Source organism: Buceros rhinoceros, unplaced genomic scaffold (assembly GCF_000710305.1).
Source record: "Buceros rhinoceros silvestris isolate BGI_N320 unplaced genomic scaffold, ASM71030v1 scaffold17668, whole genome shotgun sequence".
NCBI classification, from domain to species: Eukaryota; Metazoa; Chordata; class Aves; order Bucerotiformes; family Bucerotidae; genus Buceros; species Buceros rhinoceros.
The window spans coordinates 20,085-30,337 of NW_010427605.1; the positions used below are offsets into that span (position 1 = coordinate 20,085).

The window sequence follows — 10,253 nt, forward strand, 5'->3', positions numbered from 1 at the left end:
AGGAATGCCTTGGAGAGCAGAAACTGCCTAATAAACACCATGAATAAAGGAGGAAAATGTCCCTACAAGCCAAGTTCTTGTATTTTGGCAGAAGTGATGGCTGGGACCCCCAGCACGGTGATATTTCGGCTCCTCCACTTCTAGAGGCAGGAGGGCCCAGATGAATTCTGCCCACGAACTGTCTTTGCTGTGTATATGTTGGGCTCACAGATAAAGCTGTGATGGTTGGGTGTTTGCATTCCACAGCCCTCCTGGTCTGTGTCCCTGTTTGCTGCCATCTGATTTTCTTCCTTTAAGCACTGACTACGCATGAGAGAAGAACACAGGGAAGAATACAAAGCAGTAGATTTGGGGTTCAGACTTTGCAAAGCTTGGAACTGAGGAGGCTCTGAGGAGGAAATGGCACTGGCATAAGTTAACTCTGAGAATCAGCTCGGTGGCATTCACAACACATTTCTGCTACGTTTGATGGGTCTCGTTTGTCTTCACTGCTGCCTAGAGAGAAAATAGCATCTTTAAGAACAAAGAGTGATGAATTTCACCATATGTTGGTGTTCCTGTTAAGAGTTTCCCAAGCTTTTCCTTTTTGGATCTTCATCAGACTTGCAAGATTCATTACTAAGCAGCAATATATCCTCAGGCTGGAAAGTTAATCACTAATAGCAGATCATATGCAGTGGACATGTCTGTGGGACCGCTACCCACCTTGGTTATTAAACCCTTGTTTTTTATTTCGTTTCATTTGGCATTGCTCCCCAGTCAAATGTCCTGTTAAGAATTAAAGCTTTAAAATAACACATCTAGAATTTTTAAAAAGAATTACATCCTAACTATGGAACTAGAAAAAAACAGTTCAAAAAAATCATATAGAGCAAATGTAGTAAATACTATTGTGTTTGGGATGGCTTCTGTTCGCTCCAGTTACTCACACCTGGAGTCCTAGAGCAGCCCAGCTGCCCTGTGTTTTAGTTCAACAGTTTCACCCTGCTTCCTGCCCTGTGCCTGACCTTGTGTGGCTAACGTGTCCTTTGAGACCGGGAACACCCTCAAAATAAGAATGTGCTTAAGCATTTGCTGAACTGAGGTACTGATGACTTTTTGCAGAAGGTCGTCTGTCACAGGTAAGTAATTAGTGACGGACAGATGTACACGTCACAGTCCACAGATAAGATAACAAATGCACGCAAAAGATTCCCCCTCTGTGTCCTAAGAGAGTCAAAGCAGTCTAAGCACTGGGAAAGGGGAGGCCCCTATTGTTTCTTTTCCACTGGAAATCACAGATAAGAGCATATATATACACATATATACATACGTATACAGGGATATGTACATACACACCTCATATGTCTTCTCCCTGGGAGACACTGCTTGAAGGGCAACGTGAAGGAGCTAGGTAAAGTGCAAAGGCATTGAATGGAAAGTGATACTGTTCTTTTGGATTTCAGGAGCTCTCTGTAGGCTGTTACATCTATTCAGTAAATTATACCTTTTCAGTGCAGTTTCATTAGTAGTTAAAAATGAATAGTCTCAAGAAACAGATCTTTTTGTAAAGCTCTAGAAGAATTTCTACATTCTTGAGTAATTTCTATATCCTACCATTTTCATTGCTGGTTTTTTGAGGGCTGATGCAAACTATTATATCTAGTCTGCAATTCCAGTCCCTCAGAGTGCCTTTGAGACCATAATGCAACATTGTCCCCTTCAGATTTTTTTGCTCCTCAGTACTGTAAAACCATTCTGGATGCCCTTTTAATATTTTTCATCTCGATTTGCTCTTTCTTTCCTTTCCTGAGAACTGTAGCCTTTTTTCTGGGACACCATTAGCCGCATTGCATGGAAAGACCATGACCAGACACGCGTGCATTAGGATGCAGAAGATGGGCTGGCCGGGAGCCCATGGCGTGAGTCAGCTGCCGCTGCCCTGCCCACTGGCACTGGCTGAGTTGCGTACAGCTCTTCTACCATGTGGTCCCCCAGCCTGCATAGGATGGTATTTGCATACTGCTTAGGTAGCAGAGTTAAAAGGTCAGAAAGTTGAGAAGCTGGCTACCTTGCAAGGGATTTGGTTTGGTTGCACAGCTGGAACATATATTTCCATGCAGGTCCCTAAATGGACAGCCTAAGGGTATATTTGGGGTATATAAGGGTCTTATTTGTTAAAAAAGACTCATTATTATACAACCCTAGTGATTTCAGTGGTCCAGTATCTAATAGCTGAGGAACAGAATGGCTAAGCCCCTCCAAATGAATGGCTCAGAGTCAAAGCAACTGGGACCTCAGCTGAATTAATGATGGAGTTCAAGAGTGCTCACTCCAACTCACCAAAGGATGCTTTGCTTTTGGATTGATTTTGCTGTCACCACAGAGTAGATGTCCTCAGCTCTCAGATACTAATTTCCAGGTTAAAACCGAAGAAGCATTTGGGGAGGATGGTTACTACTTAAGTTTCATCAGTGACGTGGTCTACAGTGTTTCTCCATGGACCATTCATGGAGCAACCATCCAGCACAGCATAAGCTACAGATGGGAAGGATGAATGAGGTGGAGTAGGGGTGCTCTGCAAGACAGCACTCCCCTGAAGGTAACATTTAGTGGAAAGCTACCTCCAGTGATACTTCAGTCTTTTCTTTTCTAAGCCGATGCAAATTGTTGTGGCCTAAGGAAAGACAATCCGTTTCTATAAGTGGTTAGTAAAGCATTCGTAATTTTTGTCAGAATTTCAAAACCATATTAAATAGCCATCCTACAGCATATGGAGTACTTAGATGTAAAGATGCACCATTAAGATGGTAGCAATTTTTGATATACTAACCTGGCCAGTAGTACATGGAAACATTCTTTTTTTCTTTCGTCATTGTGACCCACAAAGGCTCCGATCCATTCCACCAGAGAGGCATCAGGCTTTCTTTATTCACACCAATATCAAAAGATACATTTGTCTTTTGATCCCACATGTAGTTTCCAGTCATCTGATGGACCTCACAGTGGCGACCTTCAGGGGTGGAGAAGAAACAGCACAATCAGGTTGGTGTTCTCCAGCAGAAAGATGCCACAAGCACCACCACTGCTATCACTGGATCATCCAGCAAATCAGCTGAAAAACCCTGATGTGAACTCAGGGACCTCTTACCTTGCAACTGCTCATACGATGTTCTTGACTCTGGTACCTTATATTGAGGTCCTCTAGGTAGCTCTCTATATCCCCAGTTCAGCCACCTAAAAGCTAGTTGCTGAAGCTTGTCAGTCACCTGTGTTCCCTTCACAGTCAGTGGAGAAGAAGAGGCACCTCTAGAAAGCCATTCATGCCATCCTGAAATAGGCATCTAAGGTATCTGGGAGAAGTTATTCTTGAGGTCCATATTGCTCTCTACTAATTGTGGAGAAAGACTGCATTATTTGCTTGGCTTCAGACAGACAACTTTTAGACAGCTGAGGCCAGAAGAAACAAATCCCACACTCCGTGGTCTGCTCAACACGCCATACCCAGTCCATATCCACACACCAGAGCAAGTGTCAACCTGCGTGGGTGCCACACGTTTGGCTGATGCCTGGCTGAAGCCAAGCCTGAAGCCACGCCTGAAGCCACTTTAAGGTACCCACCAGTGCAGAGACCCAGAGGGCTGCAGGAAGCAGTCTGTGACTGGGAAGGGATAAAAGCATAATCTGGAAACATAGAATAAAGTTTGGGAGACTCCCATTTCCCCTCTCCTTTATCCATAGCGCACATTGTTTTTCCGGCTAAAACCAGCTAAAACTTTTATATATTACTTTTATTTTCCATTACTGCTAGCTTTTTTTTTGTTTTTTCCTAAATGAACACATTTTGATCTTGGTTGTGGGGGCAGCAGTCATTTCATCAGACATTTCCAGCTCTCTTACTGCACCTTGGAGGCCCTTGGGAAACCTTGTGTTACAAGAAACCAGACGTCAAGAGATATTTTCCCCTTTCTGTCATTGTTAGAAGAGAAGATACTGTATTTTAAGAGTTAAATCTGCAGGTGAATTAACAAAAATGGGAAAAGAATTGTAGAAGATTAAGTTGTACTGGGAGTTCATGATTTCCATATCTTAAACAGCAATTTCTAATGTGCACATGAGACATTGTCATCTTTAGCTGATGAGTAATGATATTGCAAGGATCCAGATAACAGGCTTTGATTATTGCGAGGCTGACCATGGTGATCAGAACTGAAATAACCATGAATAACCTATCCTGGTTTTGAAAAGGCATCATTTTGAGCAGAGGACTCTGGATACTTCAGGTACATGTGACGTTGAAATGGATTTTGAACTCTCCTTCCCTAACACAAAGTATTTCAATTATGCAAAACATTTCATCCTCCCCAGCAGAGAAAGGCACACCCAATTTGAGGCAGTCACTGTTTACTATATTAAACCAAACAGATTTAATAGAGGAGAACTGGTGGATTGGAAGTGCTGTAATCTGTCTTCTTGAGGCTGCCAAGAGCTTTCTTTCCTGTAAATCTCAAAAGAGCTAGAAAGAAGCCTCTCGTAGGGCATTAAAAACGCAGCCTTCCTTCTTAAAGGATAACATAACCTCTTCAGCTTCTTGAGGACCATGGACTCCTGAGCACGTATCAACCTGCTTAACTGCAGGCAGGCAACGGGTGCCGGCCTGGGAAACCTGCAGGTCAGTGCTGAAGCTGTTAGGTCACGTATTTGTCTGATGCGTAGGGTAGTCTTCACATAGAAACAATGACCTCCAGCTGCTACTGATTTGAGCTCCCTACAGGATTTAAGTTCCACTCTCAGTTTGCCCACCTCTTTAAGGATCAGAATGGAGATTGTTCTTTGTAACATTGTTGGAAAGTTTAATTAACTGTGTACACTAATACAGAACACAGTATTTTTCTGATCTCCACATCAGACAAGTTCATTCTTCTATGGACTCCAACTTTCATTTTTTATAATGAAAAGGAGGCCTAGAAGACTATAAGACACCAATTTTCACAGCAGACATCCCCGGTTCACGAGGCCAGACGGGAAGATAAGGTGAGCAGACAGACCAAATGGTATGACTGTTTAATGCTGCCTGGAGCCATTCATGTCTGCTTGCCTGAAGCCTGTGTCCCAGAAAGACCCTGGACCTCCTTGGAAGAAATCAGTAACCAACTAACCTATCTCCTTCTTGGGTTACTCATCCCAATATTTATCAGTAAACACTGTTCAAAGAGTTTGCCTGGTCTCTAATTTTATTTTTGACCTTTGTTAATCTTCAACCATGGCTATTCTGTGCCTTGCTCGCTCGATTAAAAAGCCCTGCAATAGCTGCCATTTCTGCCCTCCCAAAGACACTCGTACACAGAATCAAGGTTACTTCTCAAACTTCTTTTGGGTCATCTGTACAGCCGCAGTTCTTTACATCCCCTCTAGTAACTTATTTTCTCCAGCCTGAGAAAACGACCTTTGGTGATCTACTTTTTAATGATTATCAGCATAACAACATGGTGTTAGACAATCAACCTGCTGAATTTATTACCGCTTCCATTACTGCAGCTTTCCTCTGTAATCAAATGTTATCTTAAGAGTTTCAAAAGTAAACACAGGGCAGAAAGCAATTTTAGCATGTAGATGTCGTTATTTAAATCCACTGTGATTGTAGTAAAACGCACCCCTTCCTCAGGCAACAGCAGAAAACAGAGAGGGTATAGTTCCCAGGAACACGATAACTGCTGTATCCTCCTGGAAGAGAGCCAGCAAAAGCATTTGCAAGCCTGCGTGCCACAGCCTACTTGGACACTACACTTCTCACAGCGATGGCTTTGTCTAAAGCACATTCCCATGTCTCCAGGCACTTTTGTCAGCATTTAAATGAATCTGTGCAAAACAAAGATAAAACTAAAAACCCTCACAACAATACGTGCAGCCACTTGGCCGCCCACAACAACAGCACAGTAACGCTGAGTGCTGTGCATCCTACATAGACCGTACGTGAGATCTGGAAACTAGAACATCTGCTCCTGTAGCATTTGCCTCAGGAATGACTTCTTCTTTGATGGTCTTTCACTGACTGCAGGGACAGTGCGTGGATCACCAGTAGGCACGATATATCTTACAGGAACCACCTGCATCTAAATCTACCAGAGAAAATTATCTTCTGAGATACTCAACAATCTTTTTCTTTAAAGAGAGGCAGCATGTGGTGCCTTGGGCAACAAAACAGAGGTAAACTCTCTCTGCACTAGGCAAGTCAGATTTATCAGAGAACACACAGTGTGTGTAACAGCCAATGCAGCAAAGGTACCATAATCTGCACCCACACACTAGCCTCCTGATAAAAAACGTAAGTACAAGCATTTAGCTAAATGTATCGTACTATGTAAAATTAGATGCATGCCTTGTCGCTATGGCAAGACCTTTCCTCCCATGTCCCACCATGTCCCTATGCCGCTCCCTGGGACGTGACAGGAGCCAGGACAGCAGATAGAGGCAAAGGCTGCTGTGGGACTACGTAGGCTGGGGAAGAGTTAAGTTCCTCTGCAGAAACAGCTGTGTATACATAGAGATAGGCAGGTTTTAACAGCCCAAGTGAGACATGCGCTTCCCTTTCTCCCCTTCCTTCCCTTCCCTTCCCACAATGTCATTCCTCCACTATTCCCTTGCTTGAAGAATCATGTAAATGCTGACCCAGACCTATTCATTTATCAGCTCCTCAGCCCACTTCCAACCCCACTGGAAACCTGCTGGATGACCTGCCCCGAGAAATGTTCTGCTGATGCTGCTTGCTATGAAAAGGAAGAGAGCAGGACTTTAAAGCCACCAGCACCATATTCCTGCTCCTGACCAAATATCATGGTGTTGCAATCCCCAAGACTGAACCCAGCCTGCTGTGAGTAGAGCATCCTCTGCCTGCTTTGATATATGCCGTTGCTCTGCTTTTCCACTGCTGGGTCTCACCTACTCTGCTTTGAACAGAAAGGCCACAGGGAAAAAATAAAACCCATGTGATAAACCTTAAGTGGCCTGGAGAAGACCAGGGCTCAGGAGAATTTAGGGGGATAGTACTGGTCTGGGCAAAGTGGCCCTGCCATGTGCAGGTGCCCAAGTAAAAATAGTATCTGAAAGACGTATACGGACAATTTACGTTCCCAGAAGAGCTTGCTGCCAAAGTCTTTCCATTCTTTTATGACCTCAAATACCAGACAGATCCAGAGCAGAAACACCTCAGCCTATGATGTCAGGCAAGACTTTGCAATCCAAGCAGGTTAGTCTACTGACCTGAGTGGCAGCTGTGGGCTGAGGGACCACCCTGGGACTCCTGACCACCCACAGCTGGGTACAGCTCAAGGGCACTGCAGCTCCAAGCACTACAGAGGGCCTGAGCAGAACAATGGGCAAAGCTGCTGCCTGCACCATTAGAGAGGGTACAAGCCTCTGGCAGTTTGCTGTTCATCAGCTGTGACTTCAGCTCTGGGCAAAGAAATACCTTGGTAAGTGAATGCCCGCTTACTGCTGCTAACAGCTGGTAGCAGGTAGAGTAGTTCTGAGCTGTGGGGTTGTAGCTAGTAAGAATGAAAAACATCTGTGCTTCAATTTGTACTGTACGGACTTGTGTTAGAGAAAACTTTCTGTTCTCCACTTTGAAAGTATTTCCATTTTTTTAACCGGTAGAAAGCAAACAGATTATTCCAACATTTTGTGTGTGAAAGAAAAATCTTGGCACTTGGCATTGCAGCCTTTCTGCAGGCGGTGAGTAAACAGAGCGGGTTGAAGAATGTGAAAATGAAAAACCTTCCCTGTTCCCACTCTTCTCTCCAGCCTGTCCTTGCTCAGATAGTATCCCTTCCCTGCCAGTTAATAGTATTATCACAGACTTCTTCATGCTCTTTTGCTTCCCAACACACAATTTTGGAAACAGAAAGCTACTGAATCCAAGAAAAAGAAGAGACTATTGATTTCAAAACCGTATGCCATGAGCAGAATATTTTAAATCTTTGCTGCGGCTGGCATCTGTGGTGGAAAAAACTGAAAACCCTATTCCCTTGTCACTCATCATGCTCTTTGTGTCTTTCTGGCTTTTTCCTCAGCTTTCACAGTAAAGTTGAGATAGTTTCAGTTCATGTGTACCAATAATAAATTTCCCTGTTGTACTCCGATCCCTCCATTTTTGATTCCTCAGACAATATACAGGTATTGGTTACGCAGTTAAAAACTTGTTTACCTGCTAAAATTGCTACATCCTTTCCTGGACCAGGCTGGAGTCTAGATACTGTTAATGGGGGCAGCAGAAAAGAGAGATCCGCTAGAGCCATCACCAAGTGGGCCTTCCTCCGGGTACTGAGTGGACAGAGATTAGATGCTGTGCTGTAAACCAGGAGACCTCTCACAGCAAACAATAAATGTACCAGTATGTGCGCACATCAGCCAGAGCCCAGAGGACTCCATTTGCTCCCAGAAAAAGTAGAATAAACGAGTCCAGCACACTTTGAGATTTGCTGTGCTCCAGGGAAAACAGAAGCAGGCTAGCTATGTATCGGACAGCAGCATCAACCACAAACGCCCCTCAGCAGTCAGGTATGACACTGAGAGTCAGGAGTGAAGGAAGAAGGTAGAAACATGGAAGCTGGGTGAAACAGTCAGTCTGGCAGAGCAGACTTTGACTGTCACCCATCCCTGGGACCTCTACCACATTTTCCCTCTTCCTCCTGCCACAGAGAAAAGAAAGCAATGGCACATGCAGGGCTGAGCTGCAGTGGCTGGGAAAACGCCATGCGCTACCCATGTAATTTAGAGAGGCCCCAAACATGCCATCGCTGAGTTACGGCAAGTGTGGAGCAGCCCTGCAAAGACCACAGCCCTCACCTTGGATGCAGGAGATTGCAGTGTCCTCTTCTAAACGACCCCCTCCATTCCACAAACTTCATGGGACCTTGCAGCCTCTCTGCCAAGTATTTAAGATCAGGTCCTGTCCAAAGAGGGAGAAGGCTCCTCACTCGCTCCTGTCCAAGCAGCTTCCCCACCCACCCACTCCTGCAAGCAGGGACTCCCTCTGCTTTCCACGAAGGCCAAAAGAAATACGGCTCTTGAACGTAGGGCTGCAAGCTGACCAGGTGGCTGGCACATCCTCATGGAGGACCTGCCAGAAAAGACCTCATTTGTTCTTCGAATCTTGGAAAAAGAAATCTTCCCCAGGTTTCCAGTCAGATGTGATACTGTCTGCCTGTGTTTACGCTGGCTGTGGCTGGAAATGTGAGGGGCCCCTGTGTGTCCCAAACTGGGGTTCCCCAGCACTCCCCTCGCCGGCAGGTTGGCAGGTGAGGGAGACCCAAACCCCTCAACGTGAGCAGTTTTTCTCTGGAGATATGGCACAAAGGGCTCTGAAGCAGTAGCTCATGCTTGCAGTGGTTAGGGGGGAGACCTCAGACTTTCCATTTAGCTTGGCAGGGGAGCACTCTGCACGGCCAGGCCATGGCAGAAAAAGGGAAAAATTAAAAACTCCCCACAGGATAAAAACCGGAGGTGGTTTGTGGTCTTAGTTGCTTTCTTTGCAAAACAAAGAGCACAGGGTGTGATTAAGTGAGCCTTTAGGTATATGCATATTTGGACTCCTTCTTCCCTCCCTTGTCAAGCCCATGCCAAGCCCTGCAAAGGTCTCTCAAACACTTGTCAGCAACAACAGCTCCTTTTACCTAATTTGCCATTTTATGTCATGACTTTCAGGTTAATAACCACAGCCCTAACTGCAACATGGAGAACTAAGACACTGGTAGGATTCAGCCTGGCAGCTCAGAAAACCGCCCAGCTGCTCAAGAACCAGTCCTTACACCACTGTGGAAGCCAAAACTGAGAAAGGCAGCATAATAAATGAAATAAAATGAATAAAGCTGTTAGAGAAGATTGCTTTTCAAATAGTGGGATTTTAAGTTGGGACACCCTGGGCTACATTGCGCACCACCAGATTTTTGTAACAAAACAACTTCTCTGGTAGTGCATAGTGAGAACCCTTGGCTCCAACAACTTGGCTGATGTTTGGTGCTTCTTCAAGCAAATAATGTTTGTCTTTCAGCTAATTCAGGGCGATGCTTTGCCTTCCTGATGAGCTGTGAGTGCCACCCCAGCCTGTCCCTGGTGGAAGACCCTGCAAGGTGCTGGGTGTCAGCTGTGATGCCTGACGTCTTTACTCTAGGTGCTACTGCTGCTGAGTGAGGGGAGCAGGAGCTGAACTACGTGACCCAGGACCACATGGTGGGAGCAGTGAGGGGGGTGGGGGGTGGGTTAACCCAGGGCAGAGG

At 45.1% G+C, this 10,253-nt stretch overlaps 1 protein-coding gene across 1 annotated transcript in view; it reads right to left on the reverse strand.

Moving 5' to 3' along the window:
- The window catches only part of ENPP6 (ectonucleotide pyrophosphatase/phosphodiesterase 6), a 31,480-nt gene that overhangs the window by 16,261 nt on the left and 4,966 nt on the right, over nt 1-10,253 (reverse strand). Inside the window, exon 2 of the mRNA XM_010141969.1 lies at nt 2,813-2,992. Coding sequence (XP_010140271.1) covers nt 2,813-2,992 — 180 coding nt within the window. The remainder of the gene's footprint in view (nt 1-2,812; nt 2,993-10,253) is intronic.